The sequence below is a fragment of the Malaclemys terrapin genome, chromosome 3, assembly GCF_027887155.1.
Source record: "Malaclemys terrapin pileata isolate rMalTer1 chromosome 3, rMalTer1.hap1, whole genome shotgun sequence".
Lineage (NCBI taxonomy): Eukaryota > Metazoa > Chordata > Testudines > Emydidae > Malaclemys > Malaclemys terrapin.
In genome coordinates, this window is record NC_071507.1 from 202107121 (window position 1) to 202130721 (window position 23601).

Sequence of the window (23601 nt, forward strand, 5' to 3'; positions counted from 1 at the left end):
TACGGATCCTCAGCTCCATGGTTATGAGGACTAGCCAGCAGGTCGGATGACACCAAGGCTGCAAATGTTTACAAGACATAATGAAGTTCCTCCCATGCGCTGTCTTGCAGTATGAAAATCAGGGAAACACTGGATCAAAACTAAGTAAATTTGAAACCAACAAATCAAAATACTTTGTCACCTATAGCCAATCTGCGGAACTCACTGCAGCAGGAGGTACAGTCAAATATTGTGGCTGGATTTTAAAACAGAACTGGATCATTTTAGGATCACTAACTTCTGTAGCTAACCAAGCCAAAACAACAAGGAGAATCAGACCATTAGCTGATCAACTGCTGGGTCCAGGAAGGAGATTTTCTCCTTCCTTCCAACCACTACAGAATACATTATGTGTTATTTTCTCTGATGCATCAGGCACTGGTCACTGCCAGAGGCAGGACCCTGACCTTGATGGACCAATGGTCTGATGTGGTAAGGAAGATTCTATAAGTAACCAGCTGGTTTCTGAGCCTTGTCACTAGATATGAAAACAAATGCCCCCTACGAATGAGGATGCCAGATGCCACTCCATCATTGTTTCCAGGAGTGGCCAACATACCTGATAGGCATGATCAGCCTGGATATGCCAGAAGGAACTGGGGGCAGACTGACTGAGGGCACTGTTTGGGAGGTGAGACTCCAAGGTTGCTTGGTCCAAAGCCAAGGCTTCTGGCTTGGCTAGGGCCTGCTGGAGGACAATGGGCGAGGACCCAAAGGTGGGGCTGGTGGCAGACTCCGGAGCAGCTTCTTCTTTCACCTGAACTTCGGTGTAGTAGAAATCTTCCTCCCTCCTCCGCTGGTCAGAGTCTGCGCCATCTCTGTGGTGGTTTAAAAGGGGAAAGGGTATGAGTCAATAACCACGCTAAGTAACTCCCCCTTCCAATCAGACCTGTGTGAGGTGCCAGCATGAGGCGGGTGGCAGCACTCAACCAACGAGCTATAAAAATCACAGGTTCAAAACCTGCCCCGGTTTCAAGCTCATTCTCAGAGCTGACAGTGAGGTGGGGTCACCCTTGCGGAGGGTTCTCTTCTTCAGTTACGCTGTTAAACCAAGGTCTCTTTGGCCCGGCTCGGATTAAAGATTCCACGCACTTTTCCAAGAGACCAGGTGTCCTGGCCAACACTTCCTCTGCCAACAAAGCAAGTTCTGATGCTCAAGACAACAGCGAGCTATTGCTCCGTGCAGGAATGCTGACGGGCTTGCCCACACCAGTCGTACTGAAACCCGGAGAGCTGGCTGGTCCCCAAATGGAGATGCAAAGGGCTATGAAATAATCACATAGCAGCACCAGCACATGCTGACCCAGTAAAACATTGTAACGCAACATCCGCATGCAGTTCTGGCAATATTCTGTGACCCCCGTTCATACCATCTACGTTTCCTGCCACCATATCCAGTGCTGTTAGCTGTTTTTGGGAAATGAATATTTTTCCTTTCTCCCTTTCCTGGCTGCATAAAGATTCAGTTACTTCGGTTCCTTTGCTCAGCATCGCCTGTGTTGTGTCACGTACATCAGAAAGTACGGAAGACGTGTCAAACAAACCTTTGGACTCTAAGGGTACATCTACACAGCATTTTAGAGCCTGCTGGAGTGAGCATCCCAGACCTGGCTGACAGACTTGGGTTAACAGGACTTGCGTGAGAGCTGTATAAATAGCTGTGTGGACAACGCTTTGAAGCTGGGGCTGAAACAGCAACTTCAAAGCGGTGTCAACACAGCTGTTTTGCTAACCTGGGCTGGGAGGCTTGCTCCTGAGGGCTCCAAAATGCTGTCCAGACATACCCTGAAGCTTCAGGGCATCAATGGTCTACAGTCACTGCCCCAGTAATATTTAGCACGTATATGGGAAGGTGCCTTATATCTTCAAAGGGATTTAGAAGTATTAACTAGTTAAATAGATATCATCCGCTTCAAAATCTCACTGCTTACTAATTTTGTTTTATCGGTCATTGTTGCAAATAAAACCCGAGAGGAGTGTAGGAAAGAAATTAGAAAAGAGGTTTTTTCTCTATATTGCCAGCACGTTTATTTTGTGCACCTGACAGTATTTCGTGTTTTGTCACTTTCCCCACGTCCTCTGTATAGTTAGTTTCCCCCATTGTTTGTTTGGAGCGTTCACGTGGAAACAAGGCGAGAGAAAAAAAAAACAATTTCACAAAACAGGAAAATGTGAGGCTGTAAAACCACATTGGCATGGGGGACTGAGTGGCAGTCATGGGTTTTTAGAATGGACAACACCACGATATCCCTACAAGAAGGGGAAGAATTATCCCCATTTTGCACATGGGGAAACTGAGGCACAAGGGGACGGACAGACTGTGACTTGCCCATGGCCATGGCTTTGAACCCAGGAGTTCCTGGCTCCCAGCCCTATGTTCAGACACAGCTTCTCTTCTGTGATAACTTGTACAGTACAGCAGGGAGACCATGGAACACAAAAACTAAACTAAAACCAACTTCCATTTGAGGCTGGATTTTTCTTTTTTTTTTTTTTTTAAACATTAGCCTAGCAGGAGGTTTGACGGGACGTTAGCTTCCCCTGCACGTCCTGCTCTTGTGTGATATAAGCCTCTTTCCTCACTGTACCACAGTTGCTGTACAAATGCAGAAGTGTCACACTTTGCGGCTTGTGCTTGTATCAGTCGGACGGGACAGCAAGGGGCCCCCCTGGCTGGAGGTGCAGCCACTTATTCTTTACTTTGGGCCCTTGATGGGCTGGGAGAGAGGCGCTTACAGCTCACTCATGTCCCACCTTTACATTCCTTCGCTTTAGGGAATTTGCAATGCCTGGAGAACCAACCCTGAATTGCCACTAGGGGGCTCCGCCACAACAGAAACAGGCCTTAGGTGAACTGAGCAACTATGCATCTGACAAAGTGGGTATTCACCCACGAAAGCTTATGCTCCAACACGTCTGTTAGTCTATAAGGTACCACAGGACTCTTTGTAGCTTTTTACAGATCCAGACTAACACAGCTACCCCTCTGATACTTGATTATAGCAGGGGTTATCAAACTGGGGGTCACGACCCCTCAGGGGGTCACGAGGTTATTACATGGGGGGTCGTGAGCTGTCAGTCTCCACCCCCAACCACACTTTGCCTCCAGCATTTATAATGGTATTAAATATATTAAAATGTGTTTTTAATTTCTAAAGGGGGGTTGCACTCAGAGGCTTGCTATGTGAAAGGGGTCATCAGTGCAAAAGTTTGAGAACCACTGGACTATAGTCATTACTTGAGTTCTGTTCAGTTAATTAGCAGCTTAAAGAGGAGCATAAAGCAAAGGGCTTGTTTCCAAGAAATACCAGTTTTAACTGTCTCAGTTCCTACTACCCTGGGGGGTGAGGGGGGGTGGAGAAGGACCTTAAAGATACATCCCATCTCCCCTTCTTGATACCTCCCAATCTCCGTCATTGTTATTTATTTGTATTTTAGCTGTGTCCAAAGGCCCTAAACAGAATTAGGGCCTCCATTGTGCCAAATGTAATGCACTGGTCAGTAATGCATCCCCCTCTGTATGAGCCTGATACAGCCTCACTTCCCACTCAACTCTTAGCTCAGGCTGCAGAGACTCATAATTTTAGCTCTGGAGGCCCCTGGGTGTTGGCCAAAGCGGCAGCCATCACACAAACAAACAGTTCCTGTCCCAAAGCACTTCTGCTTTAAAATAGACAAGACAGAGAGAGGCTGAAGAAAAGGGATGCAATGCACGAGCAGAATGATGGTTGGCAAATCTACCTTTTCTTATTGTATTCTTGGGTGAAGGTGGGGGTGGAAGGCAGCAGGAGAAGAGTTATCAGAGCCAGGGAGCAGGAAACGTGAGGGAAGAGGGACACAGAGAGATGGGGGAGGGAGAAAAGGATGGAAAGATGGAGAAGAGAACAGAAGGGAAGGGCACGGGGTGGGCAACGCAGCCCTGAGCTACTATATGCGGCCCATCCCGGTGGTGTCCGAGAGGGACAGGGCTCGGGGAGGGCTGGAAAGCAGGTTATGGCAGCCACCAGCCATCTGGGCCAGCAGCAATTCTCTAGCCAGGGTAGCTTTCTGCCCTCCCTACTAGTCCAAGCAGCAGGTTTAGTGGAGATCAAGTGCAGCAGCAAATCCTTTGGCATCTGCCCTAAGCGCTGGTGACAGGAACTTTGCACCCACAGCTCTGGAGACTGATGTGCTTTACCCACCAAGCTCTAAACTCACTTCATACAGGCCAGGGCAGTACCAGTTTGACACCCAATACATCCTCAATTGGGAGACTATGTCCTGCCAAATTGATTCCATCTTTTAATTCTGTGAGCCTGTGGAATTCCTTCTTCCTTCTGCCCCCAGCTCCCCGCACCCCCGGCCCTGCTTGGGTTCTGCAGGTTAATCACCATTCAAGGTCTTACCCAAGGTGCTGGGTCTTGATGTGACGCTTGATCCCGACAATGGATCGCAGGACTTTACCACAGTTTGGCCACAGGCACTTGTACATCACCTTCACCGAGTTCTAGGAGAAAGACAGCCCCATGGCACGGAAAGGTTACTCCCTAGCCCAGCTCAGAAGGGACAGAAACAGCCTCAGAGAATTAAGATTCACTCAGGATCACTGAAAACAGGCTCCACGATGCTGCCCTTTTGTCCCATCAACCCCCCACACAATCCTGGGCCTCCCTGGCCCTCTCAAGGTGCCAGTCCACAGAGGTGCCAAGTTTCAGCCAGACACAAGGAAGACGCCGGTTGTCTGGATTTACATCCCCCCTCCCATCCTGCCCGTTTCTCCCTTTCCGTTCCTCTTTCTCTTGCCCTAAAGTTTACATCAAAGCTGCTTGTTGCCCATACACTTCTTCCCCCCTCCCTCCGGCCCCTTTGATGATCCGTGTGCCTGCTCCACCTGGCCCATGTGGACAGAGCAGGGAACTGAGCCGAGAAAAAGCTCAGTGCATGGAACAGAGCACTCCCCTGACCCACCCCTGGCTCCCTACTCTGGCCATAGATATCAGGCAGAGTGGGAAATGCTGGTGAAGGACAGGAGTGAATGGGAGCAGGGAGCACTCCGGAGTCACTAGCAGGATCTGGGGAGATGGCAGGCAACTGACCCTTGGACTTCTGTCTCTTCTTCTCCGCCAATCCCCTTTGTATCCCTGGGGTCTCTTCCCTTCTCCCATCCCCAGCACCCCTTCTGCTCTGGGATTTCAAGGTGAAGCTTGCCAAGGGTTAGTAAGAGGCACTTTGCTTCCGCTCTCTCCTGCTAGCTTCAGAGACAGGTGAAACTTAAACACCTTGTCAGTTTCACTGGGCAGTGCAGATCCCATGACTGAAAGTTCACAGCAAAGTTCCCCCTGCCCCTCCTGCCCTCGGTACCTTTCTCTTTCTTGGGGCAGGCTCATCGAGAAGAAAGGGATCCGAGTCTGTCTCAAAGCCATCATCAGCCTGAGGGGAGCTCAAGGCCTCGCTCGAGTACTTGGGGCTGGCTTCAGGATGCGGGGGTGATGGGGTGGAGATGTCGCTGCCGCCACTCCAGTGCCCGCTGGTGGTGCTGCTGCCGCTGTCTGACACGTCGCCACTCTCCTTCCATGAGTCGCAGGCTGCCTGGGACGCTGAGTCAGGGGAAAAGAGGAGACGGGAACAGACATTAAAACCAATAGGCACAAACATAGCTCCTGCCTGCAGGATGCGGTAGCTCTGCTCCCAGCCCCCTGCCCCTCTCCAGTCGGTCTGTTCAATTACCTCCATCTTGACTAACACCCAGGATTGAATCACAGACCTCTGAAGCTACAAGCATCCGTCCCTACAGCTCGACCAAGCACCAGGGCCTGTAACACTCACATCCTCTGTGGATCAGACATGGTGGGGAGACACATAACGCACTTTCCCCGGGGTTACATCGCCATTAAGGATGCCGTGGACGCAATCAGAACACAGACCTTTGGCCCAAAACTTAAACCACAGGCCTCAGGATCAAAACATGTGTAACATTTACCTTCTCCCTACTGCACAGGACTGCGAACCAGGAGCCCTGGATTCTATGCCCAGCTCTCTCAACGCTTCACTGCGTGGCCCTGTGCCTCCCTCTGCCTTTGCGTCTCCTTCCGTAAAACGCAGGTAATGCTGCCTACCTCACAGGATTCGTTTAATCACTGTCTTAAAGCGTTTTGAGAGCCCTGGATGGAAGATTTCAGAGAAGAACAGAGAATCTTCCTCCTCCTCCAACAGTTCTGCAGCTACAGGTTCTAGCCAGGATGGCAACAGGAGGGCTGAAATACCACAATAAAGCCTCTCTCACATCATCACTGGCCCAGCCGGAACTGGGAATCTGGTTTGGCATGGAGATTTACTCCCCCAGGAACCAAAAGGCTCCATCGACCTGAAGACAAACTTTTCCCCAGATGGCACAGAAGGCTGATTATATCAGGATTGGAAGAGACCTCGGGAGGTCATCTAGTCCAACAGACCAATCCCCAGATCTCTAAATGGCCCCCTGAAGGATTGAACTCACAACCCTGGGTTTAGCAGGCCAATGCTCAAACCACTGAGCTATCCCTCCCGCCAATGTCTCAATAGACTCTTGCAGCGTCTTTTTCAATTAAGGGCACGGAAGCTGCTGGGCTGTTCAGCGAGACACAGCTGCTCTCTAGGGGAATGCACGTTATAATGTAGGACACTGGCCCAGCTGCCCTGCATGCACTCTCTCCACGGAAGAGCATAGCTGTGCCTTTAGTGACGGATGGTCTGAATGCAAGTTCATTTATTTCGCTTTAACCCGGTTTCTGTTTCCAAGCGTTCTGGGCAGGGCGTGGCAGAGACTCTCAGGCCTAGCCCCTCGAGGGCTTGCCTGTTGCTAGTTAGAGCCAAGTCCCCGCGCAGAGAGTGAGCCCAGTGGCAGGACATGGCCATTTCCCACAGCTGCAGATGCCTATTTTTAACCACCTACATCCACTTGACTACTTGGAAATGGAGCCACTGCTAAAAAAAGGAGCCGGACACTCCGTGCTCCCATGCCTGCGGCTCCCAGAATAGGTCTTGCCGATCTATCGTACAGGGCAGGGTTATGCTCTCCTCTCTCTCGAGGAATGTATATGGCCTCCCAGCTTGGCCAGCTGTTCAGGAAGACCCGCATTAAAGCAGTTGTCCCAAAGCACCCTGCTTGCGGAGCCCCATGGCTTCTGAACAGCCAGCACTCCCATGCGCAGACTCTTTTGGAAAGCCAGTCTTCCTTCCCCCTCCCCGCAATTCTCAGTTGGTTCATCCCAATCTGTTAGGCCTGATAATTAGAACAAACAATTCCGAATAAATAAGAGCAGGGGGGGGGCCAGCCAGAAGAGCTGTCTCCCAATTAAAACAGGGGTTCCGGCACTCCTAACTCAGGCTTTCCGGGAGGAATTCAATACATTAAGCTACACTCTCCTCCCTGCCCACATGCTGCTCGTGACACCCAGACCCACTTATGCAGGGATTTGTAGCAAAAGCCCAGTAAAGGTCCCTCTGCAGGAGATACCGAGGACATCCACCGCTGCTGGCCCATACACACCATGGGACACTTCTGCAGAATGGCCGTGTCCCTGGCCTTTTTCCCCCTGTGTAATATTATAAGAGGGATTCGGACCTCACATTCCCCCGACAGACACCAGCATGAGCGAGGTCAGAACCGGACCCTGAACATTTCTCTGAAGTAGGGAGGGGCTTAAAAAAAATGTTATTTTAAAAAATTTTTGGATAGAAAATATGAAAAAACAAAAACAACAAACCAAGTAGGGATATTTCAAATAAAACCCGGTGCTTGTACAATAAAATGCCTTTCAGCCATAGACCATATTTTACAGACCTGAAACCTGGGGCACAGAGGGTTATGTGACCTGTCTAAGGAGCTGGGAATTAGACCCCAGTCTAATCAAGAAGCTACCGGCTGTCAGCTGCCAGTATCCTGGATCCCTCTCAGTCAGGACGGGCCAGGGCATGGGTCAGACAGAGCACCTGGTAGATGTCCTCCTCCCACTCACTGACAGGGGAATTCCAGCCAGTCGGCTGGCTGCACCTCTCTGCTGCATTTGACTGACTTGTCATTTAGCACCAAAGACTCTTCTTCAGCCTCCAAGAAGTCGCGAGGATGCCTGGAAACACTTGAAAATGGCTCAAGTCCTTCTTCTCAGGCTGAGCTCACAGGGTCGTCACAGACCCCGCCAGTCCCGCGACCCCCATCCCCGCAGTCTCAATCCTCTCCCTCATTTTATTCCAGGTCTACAGGATGCTGTTGGGAAAATGCAGGCTGCATGCCAGGCGGGCGCGGACACGACCCAGCTCGACAGCCAATGCAATCGGCACCATCTCCCAGCACTTAGCTACGAGCAGCAGCTAGGTGGAAAGCCGCAGGCTCGAACTGAGCCCTGGCAAGACTAAGGCGATGCTGGGAGGAAGAGGGAAGCACTTAAAGAACTTGCTTCCTCTACTGCCAGGGCACCTGCTCTCAGATTGTTACGGCTGTCCCCAGCCTTGGGTCCTTTGAGAGTCTTTGGCTCAGCTGGAGCCCGAAATAGCCACGGCAGCGAACACTTCCCACATCCATCTCTGACGGGCCAGAAGATCCCATCCCATCCCATCGGACACAGCCTGGCAGCGTCCACACTAACCCAGACATGCGGGGCCTTCAGGCTCCATCACTGCTATTCCTGAGGTCTGGGAATGACAACTGGAAGAGCTCCAGCTAATACAGCCCATGTGCTTAGTAACAAAGGTTGCCATGTAGAACCTGGCACACCAACTCCCCACAAATATGAAGCTCCATTTCGAGGTCTCTGTCCTAATATTCCAAACCCCCACCCCTCCCCGAGACTGGCCCTATCACCCTGGGAGATTGCTCGCCCTCTGCAGGCAGGTTGTCCCATGACTGCTACATGCCACTGGAGCAATGTAACTGTTGCCTTGCACCATGTCTACACGAGGAGCACTCTACCAATAGAGGTACATGCCTACTCTCTATTAAGCCAGATAGCAGAGGGGACATGGATTTTATTTGGATAATCGGGAGGGCAAAAGCCATACGGCCATTCACCAGCAGATTCACCACCCCCCACCACACCACCCCATGGTGTGGGGCTCATCCTCCTCTTCCTCACAGTCCTGGCCAGGAGTCTCTGCTCTGCCCCACCAAGACTGCAGGCTTCCCTGTACCTGGTGCCTGCAGAGATCGGGTGCCACCAGCCCTTTGGCAGCACAAGGAGCCCTCCGCAGCTCCGCAGTCACAGCCCTGCTCACTCACTCCCATGACAGCGGGGGGCAGAGGGCTCCCTGCACTGCCACAGGAACCATTCAGCAGCAGGGCGGCCTCCCCCATGGCTGGGGTCTCCTCTTGCTCCCCCTCCTCCTCACAGTCCTGGCTGGGGGGAGGAGGGGGGGTCTGTGAGCTCTTATCCAAGCCTCCACATTATCTGAATCCCTTCCTTGTCCCCCAGCATCGGGTAGGTGGGGGGCAAGGAAGAGCTTCGGATAATGCAGAGGTTCGGACAACAGGGTTTCAGGTACATGGCAGCGTACTGTACTCTACTACCACAGCACCCCCAGTATGGATGCAGCTTCTACCAGCAAAGCTGTGCTTTTACCAGCCTGGTTTATTCCAGCTGCCCCAAAACAGGAAAAAGACAGGTCTGCTAGAACAAGTGCGTCTACACGAGGGGCTTCTGCTGGCACAGCTACGTCGGTCAGAGCACCCCCCCCCACCAACACAGCCAGGCAGATAGAGTTCTGTATGTACCCACAGCCGTCGAGCCCCCACCGATAATTCCCTCACCAGCACATAGACAGAGAACATCTCCAACCACATTCTCGATCCGGAGATACATTAGAATGGATCAGACGACTGACTTCCAGCCCAATGGCTTATCCACTGCAGCACGTGGCCTCTCTAGGTACCTGACCCCAAACGCTGGCTCCAATCTGCAGCAGAGTTTCATGGCGAAGGTGACATCACCAGCAGAGAGCATGCTGGGACATCAGAGAGTGCAATGAGATGGAAGTGGCAGTCTGACAGTTATCTGCTCACATTGCACTTGGGGCTCTGGTTACCTGGGAAAACTTATTGTTTGAGGTGAACAGTTTTCCCCGCCTTCTTCAGGGGTACCACAAAAACAATTCAATTCAGCCTCTGGTTGCTGAAATACAGAGGCAGGCAGGTTTGGGACCCCAGCGTCCAGCTGCACGATCGGACTCACCCGGCATGCTGCTTTCGCGGCTGGGCGGGCTCTGCACCACAGGGCTGCAGGACAAGCTAGTCAGCACCATCGCTGCCATCATCTCGTCCATTTCCACAGCAGCATCCAACTTCCTGCACCAGGAGACGGAGAAACATTAAAGACTTCAGTGGGGGAGGGGAAGGCAGCTATTCAGGAGACAAGGCGAGGATTCAATGTCAAAGACCCCCTACAATCAAAAGGGCCACTGGAGCAAACACAGAAGCCAAAGGTGTTACACTCAGGGCTGATTGGACCCACAGGGGTCTAATGATAATTGTTTACTTTTGTGTACCTCCTTCCTTTCCACAGGATCCCAGCGTGCCTTCCTGTGTATAGAAAGCCCATCACTCATGCGAGAGGTTAAGCTGATGGCTGGGGGGAGGACTGGGGAGAAAAATGCTACCTACTACATCCGCCCCGGCAGGAAGGTAGCTTCTGGCAATGAGACAGGAGACCCTCAAGAGAAGACGTTCCCTTGGCGCTGCTTTTTAACAGCCCTGAGCTCCCCATCTCTGCCAGGACTCGTTCCCCCACCCCACTGCAGCAGCAAGCCAGCCTGGGGATCTCGACTCCGTCTGTTCCCCATCTGGAGTCAGGCCCAGATTCTGAGAGGAATTTAGATGCCTAAAGGTGCCAAGCGACATCAAGTGGGATTTTCAAAAGTGCCTCCCATTGCATCTTTAACAGCCTAAATACCTTTAAAAATCCAGCCCTGAGTCCTAGGTGTCTGTCCCTCCCCCAAAACCCCAGCAAAGCGAGCGCATGGGTGGGGACACTACTGCCTAGTCACAGCACGAGCAATGCTGCTGCTCTAAGACTCATGCTTACGAAAGGATCAGTGCAGCACAGACCAGGGAACAGAGGCTGGGGCTCGGGAGAGACTTTTGTATTTAACAGTTTAAGTGGAAGCTGAAATTGAGGATTATTGTAGGCGCATGTGAACAGTGGCTCTGGGGGTAAGAGCTGCTCCACAAAACGACTAGGTCCTCTGTTTAAATTCTCATGCATTTACACAACCTCTGTAGCAACACGTTGCCCCTAGCACCACACAGAGGCCAGGGTTCAGAAAACAACCCAGCTGTCTACAGTTAGCTGCAGCTAACTTCCTCTGCCTCCAAGTGGTTCCCTTGGAAGTCACCCATGCAAGCACTAATCAGACCCAAACCTGCTTAGCTTCCCAATCCTAAATTGTTCACATACTGAGGCTGCATGTCTCACCACATGTCTCTTTTCCCCTGTGACCTCTCCCCACTCTGCTGTCCCGGGCCAAACAGAACCGGAGCGATTTCTAACTTGCCACGAGGGAAGTTTGCTTCAGCAGAGAACATTTTTTTTCTCCTAAACCACCATAAAAAAAATCCTCTTAATCCTAAATTCAACAGCACTCTGGATAATCCACCCTTTGGAGAGGCTGACACAGCACGTCACAATGACGTGGTCTCATCCCATGTACGAACAAGGCAGAGATAGGAGATGGCTCATTTCTCATCATACACTGAAACAAACAGCATTTTACTGCTCTGGGTAAACAAACACTAAGGACCATTCTAGAAATTAGCGCCTGTGCTTTATTTTGAGCTTCCAGTGCAATCTTACAGCTCCGCTGCAGACTCCTGATAGATTTTTACTACGCCCATGAGCCCTCCCAAACTAGGGGACTCGGATTCTATGTTAGCCATAGTGACCATGAGCAGAACCAGAATTCAGCATCCCACATTTTATGTTGCCACGTGCAACTGTTTCCATAAATATGTTTTATACTATAGGATTCTAGGGCATTTTATAAACGATACACAGGGATCATTTCACCCCCACATGGAAATGCAGCCACCTCTGGAGTAGAATCCAGTCGCTGTTTAACAGCTTTCAGCAACACTACATACTAGTTTAGAACAGAAAGAGAGGAGGGATTCTGTAAGCAACCAGTGCACGTGCCCAGCTATCGAACCAGGCAAGATGGAACAGAATCAGTCTCCAAAGCTAAAAGTGCCAACCAGCCGAGGACACATACCTTTTAGGTACATCAATATTCCTAGAAACCGATCTCTGAACTGATCCAGTGGCAGGGCTCTGATCCATCGCAGTGGCAGGGCTATGGTCCATCGGAAGGGTAGGGGGCGGTGATCTTTGCATCTCAGCCAGTCTCACGTCTTCTGTCTTCCAGCAGGTGTGCACTCCCTGCACCTCGAGCAGCACCTGCACCTCGTCGTTCAGCTGACTGTGCTGCTCTACCAGGCCAGCGCACTCCTGCCCGTTATAGGTGACGTAAACCTACGTGAGGACAAGTCACAGCTGATCAGGGTTACTTTCCATCCTTTAACAAAATCCAGCCAAAGCTCACCTGCTCTGTCTCTGGGCATCCTCCTGTACAAGGCCCCGATTGCAAGGATTCTATCACTGGGAATGGCATAAAGCCAGGGGTTTTCTATCCACCAATTCAGCACCCCTATTCTGCACCACTGCTCTAAGGCTAGGTCTACACTACCCGCCTGAATCGGCAGGTAGAAATCGATCTCTCGGGGATCGAATTATCGCATCTCGTCGGGACGCGACAATCGATCCCCGAATCGACGCTCTTACTCCACCAGCGGAGGTGGGAGTAAGCGCCGTCGATGGGGAGCCGTGGAGGTTGATTTTGCCGCCATCCGCACAGCGGGGTAAGTCTGCTCCGATACGTCAAATTCAGCTACGCTATTCACGTAGCTGAATTTGCGTATCTTAAATCAACCCCCCCTGTAATGAAGACCTGCCCTAAGTGAAACAGTATTAGCAATCTCGGGACTTTCTCCATTTGCCTGCTGGGACCCAAATGGTCGTCCCCCCCCCCACATATGGTCCTGGCTGATGCAACAGCAAGACATCACTCCATGTGATCAGCAGCGTAACACAGGGACTCCCCAAGGGGGTAAATACAAAGGTGGTGGTATTCCTCAGAGCCCCCATGGAATAAAGAAGAACTGGAAAGCTCCCTCCGAACCCAATGGAAGTTTTGTTGATTTGAATGGGAGGAAAATTGGGCCCTGGCAGGTCAGATTTCAGCCAAATTTAGGTTTTTGCAACAACAAAATTTTACAAAAATGTATTCGAAACATTCCCATGAAAAAAAATAAACTCAACAACATTGCAGTACCGTGTGGGAGCATGAGACCAGGAAAGGAAAACAGACTAGAGACAAACATGAAACTGACGAGGCTGCTTTCAGTTGCCAGACTGAGTGAAACCTAAAATGCAAGACCAGCAGAAATGCTGAAAGTACGTCAGATTTCTTTACTTCTCAATTTCAAAGTTTGAAGATGTTATTAGAAACAAGGGAGAGGATTTAATTAAAAAGGATTTTCAACTTGAACAAGGTCCCTTTAAACTCAGCTGGACAAAGGGCTGTGGAATACAGGGTAAAACACAACTTCCAAGAGATTTACAAATAAATTGTCTGGATCCCTTCATTTCAAGCATAGAAACATGGTAAGGACCAAGCTTGTATGTGTACATTATATGGCTCCATACACACACATCACTGCCCTCCACTTGCTGCACTCAGAACTGCTCAGCTGTGTGTCAGGCCATATAAAAATGCCCCTACTGGGTCAGACCAAAGGTCCATCTAGCCCAGTATCCTGTCTTCCAACAGAGGGAATGAACAGAACAGGTAATCATCAATTGATCCACCTGTCACCCATTCCCAGCTTCTGGTAAACAGAGGCTAGGGACACCATTCCTGCCCATCCTGGCTAATAGCCATTGATGGACCTATCCCTCCATGAATGTATCTAGTTATTTTTTGAACCCTGTTATGGTCTTGGCCTTCACAACATCCTCTGGCAAGGAGTTCCACAGGTTGACTGTGTTTATATATTGCTAAAAGGAGATTCTCTATTAGCCCAAGTATCGGGGGGGGGGGGCTGAGCCTTTAGGGTGTCTAACCCCTATTATTACCAAGAAGTAGTTCCAACTGGCCATGTTATTCAACATATCAGTGACAACCATGCTGTCCTACAAGGGTATGGATTTTTCATAATGCAAAGCCAAACTTCAGTACAAAACGGATAGAGTGAACAGCTGGTGCATTCAGTACAGAAACACACAGAAAAGTAAGTGGAGGATATAATGCTTGAAGAGACTTCTTAGCCGGGATGGTGGCAACTGCCCCTTTAACAGTCAGAGCAGGACTGCAGGAGTTTGGAGACCAACCTCTCCCCCGCCCCATTTACAGGGTGGCATTCTTGTAGAACCTCCACTATACAACCCCAGAGCAAAATTCATGGCAGGCATAAATGGGTACAACTGCATGGAAGTCAATGGAGTTGTACCTGTTTAGGCCAGCAATAAATATGACCCTTGTAGCCTAATTTCGGGGGGGGGGGGGGAGGGGGGGAGAGAGGGGAGAGACACGACTATTTTTCCCCAGAACGCCCCCTCCCCCACACCTAGAATAAACAGAAATTAAATCTTGCCTCTGCAAGTTGGACGGGACGCCAGCACAGAGGAAGGAAAATGTATTCTAGCCGCAGCTATCAACTATCCCCTTAAATGACTGCTCTGACCGCCTAACCAACAGACACAGTAAAACATTCCTCCCCAAAAGGAAAGAAACCAGCCCCATCACCTCCCCATGTCACATCCTTGGGTTCCCCTTATTATTTGCATTACGGTAGCTATCAGGGTCCCTTGCACTAGGTGAGCAGAGCCATGAAGTACCAAGACAGTCCCCACCCTAATCAGCTTACAATGGGGGGTTACGACAAGACATAGCAGGTGGATGAAACAAAAAGACAGGCGAGGGAGAAAGGAGGTTTCCTTGGTTAAAAGCGTCAAATCCTCAGAGGAACGGGACTGATCAACCATCTAAGGAAAGGGAGAAAAGAAAACCCAAGAGCTGAGACTTTTCTTCATTTGCGTGGGTGGACAAAACCAATGGAATATGCACCCTCCTTCGCAAGACAGGCAGAGTCTGGCAAAGAAGAGCTTTCATTCATGTCATGACTGGCCCCCATTCTCAGCTACTCCACAGAGGAAAGTAGAGGAAATATTCAACCTCTTCCTCTTTCTCTCAAGGTCACCCAATGACCTACTCGGCTGCTTCTCTCCCTAGCTTCTAAGAGTCTATTTTTATTAAGGTAAACATATCTGTGCTGAAATATACTACACTTGTGTAGGTTAGTGTTCATAGCTATTTATAGGGACATGCACTCCTATACCTAAATACCAGAGGTGATGTGTGGACAGGCCTGTATACGATGGATACATAAATGCACAGTGCTCTGAGGCAGAGAGAAAATGTCTCAGCGGACACTGGATGCAGAAACCAAAGCAGAGAGGGCATGTGATTTGCCCAAACTCAAAGAGAGCAGCTGCAGCAGTGTGGGGATTAGGACGCAGGAGCTCCTGACCACTACACCCCGCTTCTCTCCAAGAGTTTCTTTGCAGATAATAAGGAATGAGGCTCCACAATTAACTACGCCGGCGGGCTCCCCAGACCTAGCCAAGCACTGAGCAGCAGAACACGTATGCTCTAGCATCTGCTGAGGCTGCAAAGCAACCAAACACAAAAAAGTCATCTGTCGCTGGTATGTAAATACAGCACCCCACTCCCAATGACTATTTTTATGCTGCGTCTAGTGTGAAGAACAAAAAAGCCCAACACTGATGTGTACTGGAGAAAACAGCCCTCCCTGTCATGTGTTTAAAAATGTAGAGCAAAAGGAATCTGGCTTCTCTGTAAGCTTGTAGGACGGTTCTGTGTGCAAGCCAAAAAAAAATAAAATGAGGGCCTTATTGACACTTTGTTTTAAGAGATCTGCCTTAAATATGTTTTACAATTCTCTAGGAAGAACTATGGGGCCCTGGTGGCAGATCAGCAGCTGCCCTGCTCCATTTCTGACAGCCACACTCAGACCTTTTCCTGTTACTTCCTGTCAGGATAGTTAAGCACTGGAACAAGTTGCCTAAGGAAGTTGGGGAATCTCCATCACTGGAGATGTTTAAGAACAGGTCAGGCAACCACCTGTCAGGGGTGGTTTACAATAATACTTAGTCCTGCCAGGAGTGCAGGGGATTGGACTACGTGACCTATCAAGGTCCCTTCCAGTCCTACATTTCTATGATTCTGTGAACAGCAATCATTCCTATGCCACTGAAGACAGATCCAGTGCTCTGCAAAGCACCCTGCCCTTAAGAGCATGCAATCTACTGCACTGACCCTCCAAGGGCCTCCATCCCGCTGAGCACAACCAGAACATAAGAATGGCCCTACTGGGTCAGACCAAAGGTCCATCTAACCCAGTATCCTGTCTTCTGACAGTAGCCACTGCCAGGTGCCCCAGAGGGAATGAACAGAACAGGTAATCACCAAGTGATCCACCCCGTCGCCCATTCCCAGCTTCTGGCCAACAGAGGCTAGGGACACCAGCCCTACCCATCCTGACTAATAGCCATTGATGGACCTATCCTCCATGAATTTATCTAGTTCTATTTTGAACCCTGTTATAGTCTTGGCCTTCACAACATTCTCTGGCAAGGAGTTCCACAGGTTGACTATGCGTTGTGTGAAGAAATACGTCCTTTTATTTGTTTTAAACGTGCTGCCTATTAATTTCATTTGGTGACCCCTAGTTCTTATGTTATGAGAAATAGTAAACAACACTTCCTTATCTACTTTCTGTACACCAGTCATGATTTCACAGACCTCAATCATATCTCCCCTTAGCCGTCTCTTTTCCAAGCTGAAAAGTCTGAGTCTTATTAATCTCTCCTCAGACGGAAGCCATTCCATACCCCTAATCATTTTTGTTGCCCTATTCTGAACCTTTTCCAATTCCAATATATCGTTTTTGAGATGGGGTGACCACATCTGCACACAGTATTCAAGATGTGGGCGTAGAATGGATTTATATAGAAGCAACATGATATTTTCTGTCCTATTATCTATCCCTTTCTTAATGATTCCCAGCATTCTGTTCGCTTTTTTGACTGCCGCTGCACATTGAGTGTATGTTTTCAGAGAACTATCCACAATGACTCCAAGATCTCTTTCTTGAGTGGTAACAGCTAATTTAGACCCCATCATTTTATATGTATAGTTGGGATTATGCTTTCCAATGTGCATTATTTTGCATTTATCCACATGAAATTTCATCTGCCATTTTGTTGCCCAGTCACACAGTTTTTAAAGATCCTTTTGTAGCTCTTCACAGTCTGCCTGGGACTTAACTATCTTTAGTAATTTTGTATCATCTGCAAATTTTGCCACCTCACTGTTTACCCCTTTTTCCAGATCATTTATGAATATGTTGAATAGGACTGGTCCCAAAACAAACCCCTGGGGGATACCAACTATTTACCTCTCTCCATTATGAAAACTGACCATTTATACCTACCCTTTGTTTCCTATCTTTTAACCAGTTACGAATCCATGAGAGAACCTTCCCTCTTATCCCGTGGCAGCTTACTTTGCGTAAGAGCCTTTGGTGAGGGACCTTGTCAAAGGCTTTCTGAACATCTAACTACACTATATCCACTGGATACACTTGGTCCGCATGTTTGTTGACCCCACTCAAAGAATTCTAGTAGATTGGTGAGGCATGATTTCCCTTTACTAAAACCATGTTGACACTTCCTCAACAAATTATGTTCATCTATGTGTCTGACAATATTGTTTTTTATTATACTTTCAACCAGTTTGCCCGGTACTGAAGTCAGGCTTACAGGCCTGTAATTGTCGGGATCACCTCTGGAGCCCTTTTTAAAAATTGGCGTCACATTATCTATCCTCCAGTCACCTGGTACAGAAGCTGATTTAAATGCTAGGTTAAAGACTACAGTTAGTAGTTCTGCAATTTCACATTTGAGTTCCTTCAGAACTCTTGGGTGAATACCTTCTGGTCCTGGTGACTTATTGCTATTTATCAATTTGTTCCAAAACCTCCTCTAATGACACTTTAAACTGGGACAGTTCCTCAGATCTGCCACCTAAAAAGAATGGCTCAGGTTTGGGAATCTCCCTCACATCCTCAGCCGTAAAGACCAATGAAAATAATTAATTTAGTTTCTCCACAATGGCCTTATCGTCCTTGAGTGCTTCTTTAGCATCTCGATTGCCCAGTGGCCCCCCACTGGTTGTTTAGCAGGCTTCCTGCTTCTGATGTACTTAAGAAAAAAATTTCCTATTACTTTGAGTCCTTGGCTAACTGTTCCTCAAATTCTTTTTTGGCCTTCCTAATTGTATTTTTACACTTCATTTGCCAGTGTTTATGCTCCTTTCTATTTTCCTCACTAGGATTTAACTTCCACTTTTTAAAGGATGCCTTTTTGCCTCTCACTGCTTCTTTTACTTTGTTGTTTAGCCATGGTAGCTCTTTTTTGGTTCTCTTACTATGTTTTTTAAGTTGGGATATACATTTAAGTTGAGCCTCTATTATGGTGTCTTTAAAAAGTTTCCACACAGTTTATAGGGATTTCACTTTTGGCACTGTACCCTTTAATTTCTGTTTAACTAACCTCCTCATTTTTGTGTCGTTCCCCTTTCTGAAATTAAATGTTACAGTGTTGGGCCGCTGTGGTGTTTTCCCCACCACAGGGATATTAAATTTAATTATATTCTGGTCACTATTACCAAGCGGTCCAGCTATATTCACCTCTTGGACCAGATCCTGTGCTCCACTTAGGACTAAATCAGGAATTGCCTCTCCTCTGGCGGGTTCCAGGACTGGCTGCGCCAAGAAGCAGTCATTTAAAGTGTCAAGAAACTTTATCTCTGCATCCCGTCCTGAGGTGACATGTACCCAGTCAATACGGGGATAATTGAAATCCCCCATTATTATTATTATTATTGAGTTTTTTATTTTTATGGCCTCTCTAATCTCCCTGAGCATTTCACAGTCACTATCACAATCCTGGTCAGGTGGTTGGTAATATATCCCTACCGCTATATTCTTATTATTAGAGCATGGAATTACTATCCATAGAGATTCTATGGTACAGTTTAATTCATTTACGATTTTTACTTCATTTGATTCTATGCTTCAGGGTAGAGGGTTAATCCCAACTCAGCCTGGGCAGGGCAAGTGCCTCCTCCTTATCCAAGAGAGACAAGGAAGACAGGTCTGTGACCCTGGCTCTTACAGGACGGGATTCAGAGATACAGTTTCTTGACACCTTAAATGACTGCTTCTTGGCGCAGCTGGTCCTGGAACCCACCAGAGGAGAGGCAATTCTTGATTTAGACATAAGTGGAACAGAGGATCTGGTCCAAGAGTTGAATATAGCTGGACTGCTTGGCTGCAAAAAAGCCAGTTAGTACCCACTTCGCTGCTGATGGAGACACTTGTCCACTGGGAACCCGCTAAACTCATTCCACACTGGCTACCCAACAGCTAGCAGATGCAAATGACTCAGTAATTATAGAGCTAGGCCAGATTTGAGCCAGCAACTCAATTTTAATCCCTGAACTAATGCAGTCAGACACTTTGATCCCATTTCCCATCCCCTGAACCACAGAGGGCATGTCTTCACTGCAGAGATAGCCCCGTCCTGGTGGAGTGTCCCCCCTGCAAAGCCCTACCTGTGTCAGACCCATGCAGTTGCATCCACAATGGTGCTATACTAGTCCGTGTGCTGGGCTGGATTTTCTAACAGGATATCCCATGGTTCTCACTGGTGCATTAAACTGGGCCAACCCTATGAATTCATTCGCATACAGTGGGAGAACTCGTCTGTCCTTCCTGGGCTCCCGTGCGAGAGTGCCCCGATAGGCCTTACTGGGATCACACCACAGCGTTACCAGAAGGCTGGCACAGCTTCTGGCCAACTGGCAGCATGGGAAATGGATTTCTTGGCCGGCACCTCTGTCCAAATGCTATGGAGGTACAGCAGAAGGGAGGAGTTCAACAAGAAAGTACAGCCCAGGTGGCATCGTGGGATAGGACTGGAGGACTAACAGCGACCTGGCAAGTCCATGTTTTCACTGTATAGAGGGTGGGTTGCCAGGCTGGAAAGTGAAATGCTAGCTCAAGCCTAAACCACCCTCAGCGACGCCTGCTCGCTTGTGCTTAGAGCGCCCGCAAGCCTGGGCCAGGGGTTCTTCTGTGTGGATGGAAGGGGGAGGGTAACATCTGGCCTACAGCCCAGGCTAGCTCTGCAGTGAAGCCAGACCCACAGAAGACTGCACCCAGGTTCAAGGGATTAACACTGCCGGTCAGCCCGTACAAACAGCCTCCTTACGTACTCTTTGTCCTGGGTGGAGCTGTAAGTGGTTCAGGTTTGGGAAGCTGGGCATCGTGCTGCTCTCCTCTCCCTGCTCCTTGCACCGACCACCCTCATACGAAGCCAGGTGGGAAGACACTCTGCTGAGCTCCGCCTGCAATGTGGGGATTTGGGCCGTCCCCAGCATCCTGTCTGCCAAGGAGCTGGGCGTGGAAACGCGGGTGCCCAGCAGGGAGCGCTTCCCCAGGCGCTTGGACAGCACGCTCGCCATCTTGACACTCTGTAAAGGACAAACAGACAGGTGCTATTACCTCCAGTGCAAAACACAAACTGCTCTGCATCTGGAGTGCTGGTGAAAGGTCCTGGGCTGAGAGTGTCCCTGAGCTCCTCTAGCAGCACTGTCTAGTGCTCAAAACAGAGGGCTGGGAGTCAGGAAGCCTCATTTCCATGACTGGTTCTGATGGGACACTCACTGAGCCCCCCTGGCCACGTCCCAGTCTCTCTGTGCTTCAGTCTCCCCACCTGTAAAATGGAGATCACATCGCTGACCACCCGCAAAATGGAAAGTGCTTTGAGTTCCTTGGCTGGAAGGAACGACGCCTCCACACAAAGCACTCATCACAGCTCATCATTTTTCACAGCCTTTTGAAAAGTCACATCCCACCCCCTCGCTGTTATTTCTCAACCTCTTCATTGAGCCTGGACTGACTCTGCTTCCCTCCCCTCCTGCACACAGTGGAAGGAGGTCCCATGGTTAGAGCACCGAGTGGGTAAAAATCAAGTATTGGGGGGGAGGGGAGGGGAAAATCAGATTTATTTATGTAAATCAAGTTTTTTTAAAAACCTTATTTAAAATTTAATTTTAAATTGTGACAAACCCTAAACTTACCATAAATCTATTTAAATCATTTACATGAATTAAAAAAATACTGTTAAGCAGGACATTTGCTGCCAAGTTTTAAAGAAAGGGAAACCACTGGACTGGGGCAACCACTGATTAAGCACCTGGAACCGGAGTTTCAAGTGCTAAATCGGCTTTTGACAGCAGTAGCCTCTTCTGCAGGTGCAGCGAGAGAATCTAGCCCTCTCAGTTCATTCCACTAGTTCATTCAAAGTTAAGAAACCACTTGAGAGTTGAAAAAGCAGGAAAGCTTGTTTTTCACTTCCAATCTATGAACATAAGCGGGGTGTAAGAGGAGGAGACCTACTAGTTCTAAAATTCTGAAGGATTTTGTGACCTACAATCAATTCAATAACTACAGAAAATACCTCCTTAGTTTTATACTCAAAACACGTTTTGATAAAGGTTTTGTCTTATCTATCAGCCTATCAAAAGGTAGCTGTATTTAACTAACAAATACTTTTTAAAATGTTTCTGTACATTTAATTGAATTTTAATTTCCATCCAAACAGAGCCCAACATAAATCACAAGTAAAAAATTAATCAAAGTTTTGTAAAGTAGAAATGCATCATTCACAATTTTCTAACTACTTTAAGACTCTGAATAAACATAAGTTAAGTTATATAACTACTTAAATAAATGTGTATAGATACAGTGTATCGTCCGGTTAGCAAAAAGCACCACCAAATTTAGTGTAAAAGCTATATATAGTCAATTGCAAACCAACATGTTTTAATGGTTATCAACAAATGAGAATCAACCTTTCTTTAGGAAATCAGCTAAAAAGTACCAATGCAAAACAAGATTAAGATTGTGGATTTAAATCAAGGTTTTCTGATTTAAATCATTATTAAAGTCAGTGATTTAAATCAATCCACTGTTAGAGCACTAGCCTAGGACTTGCGAGACCGGAGTTCAGTTCTCTGCTCCACCACAGACTTCCCATGTGACCGTGAGCAAGTCAACTAGCCACTCTGTGCCTCAGTTTCCCCATCCACAAAAATGCTGCCCTGCCTCACAGGGTGTTGTGAGGATCCACATATTAAAGACCGTGAAGTGCTCTGAGATCTACTGATGAAAAGCACTATAAATATTAATTATTAATTATTATTATTATTATCGGAAGGGTGCACATCAGGGCTGAGCAGCACAAACATGTATATCATCCCAGGGGCACACACGAGGGTTGAGACAACACCAATGGATATGGTACTGTGTGGTGGCCTATGAGCACGGAGCTGCAAGCACCAATTTATCTTGTTAAACCAGGAGCCCATGCTCTGGCCACATTGATCATTACACGTCAGTCTCTTTGGGTGGCTGCCAACCCAGGAAGATCAGTAGAGACACTTTTAAACCAATTACACTGTCAGGGACTAATGGGAACGCACCACGGGCAAGTTTACAGCTCCAGCAGACAGCTCTGGTTTGCTCTGAGGACATTCATCAGTTGCGGCAGTATCTGATCCAGTGGGCTAAGAGGTTTTACCCTGGCTGTCAGCTCAGCTGCCACTAAATCAGGTTCTAGAGTCCATCCAAGGCAACTCCCGACACCCCGGCTTTATCACTTGCCAGATATAAACATTTACAAACAAAGCCCCTTAGGGGTTCAACAACGATCCACAAAGCCACATAATGCACCCAGACTGTGCTTTACAATCCGAAACAGGGAAGCCCAGCAAGGCAAGACCAATGAAAGCTTAGAAAATAGACAGGAGAATCCAAAGTTACTCTTACTACACTTTACACACATTTGCTGCAAACCCCGGTTTTCTAACAGCCACCTCGGATCAGATTCCCCTCATCGGAACCTGTGATTAACCTGTAACATTCCTGTGGGTGTTGCCCCCTCCTCTCCCCAAATAGATCTTCCAAATCGACATCATCCACTGTTCACAGATATGGCCCAACAATATCAGTAGCCCTGGAGAGCCAAACATCATGTAGGGAACATGAAGGCTTCCTACACGCAACCTGCAGCCCCCTTGCTATTCCAGACCCAGCCCTCCAAAAGAGACTCTGCCAATGTACCTCAATCGGGGGCTCCCCTCAATTCCGCAACATCCACTTGCCAGTACTGGGCACAGGGAGACAGTGGTGCCACACGAGACTGACAAACTCGTGATGTAGACCAAAGTCGTCTCTCAGGATATTGAAGATCCCCTTTATTGCTCAAGGAATCCAGATTCCAACCCAGGACTCCAGATGCAGAAGAACTGTGCCCGAATATGCCCCTCCCCCCTTAGTTCTATTACCTCATC

At 48.5% G+C, this 23601-nt stretch overlaps 1 protein-coding gene across 3 annotated transcripts in view; it reads right to left on the reverse strand.

Annotated features, from left to right (window-relative positions):
* Positions 1-23601, reverse strand: part of ZNF395 (zinc finger protein 395) — a 47217-nt gene that overhangs the window by 11929 nt on the left and 11687 nt on the right. For all 3 annotated transcript variants that reach the window (XM_054023894.1, XM_054023893.1, XM_054023895.1), the window contains exons 2-7: positions 20461-20718; positions 12253-12512; positions 10221-10333; positions 5380-5615; positions 4425-4525; positions 599-857 (exon numbers count right to left, since the gene is read on the reverse strand). In XM_054023894.1, coding sequence (XP_053879869.1) covers positions 599-857; positions 4425-4525; positions 5380-5615; positions 10221-10333; positions 12253-12512; positions 20461-20709 — 1218 coding nt within the window. In that variant the 5' untranslated portion in view covers positions 20710-20718. The remainder of the gene's footprint in view (positions 1-598; positions 858-4424; positions 4526-5379; positions 5616-10220; positions 10334-12252; positions 12513-20460; positions 20719-23601) is intronic.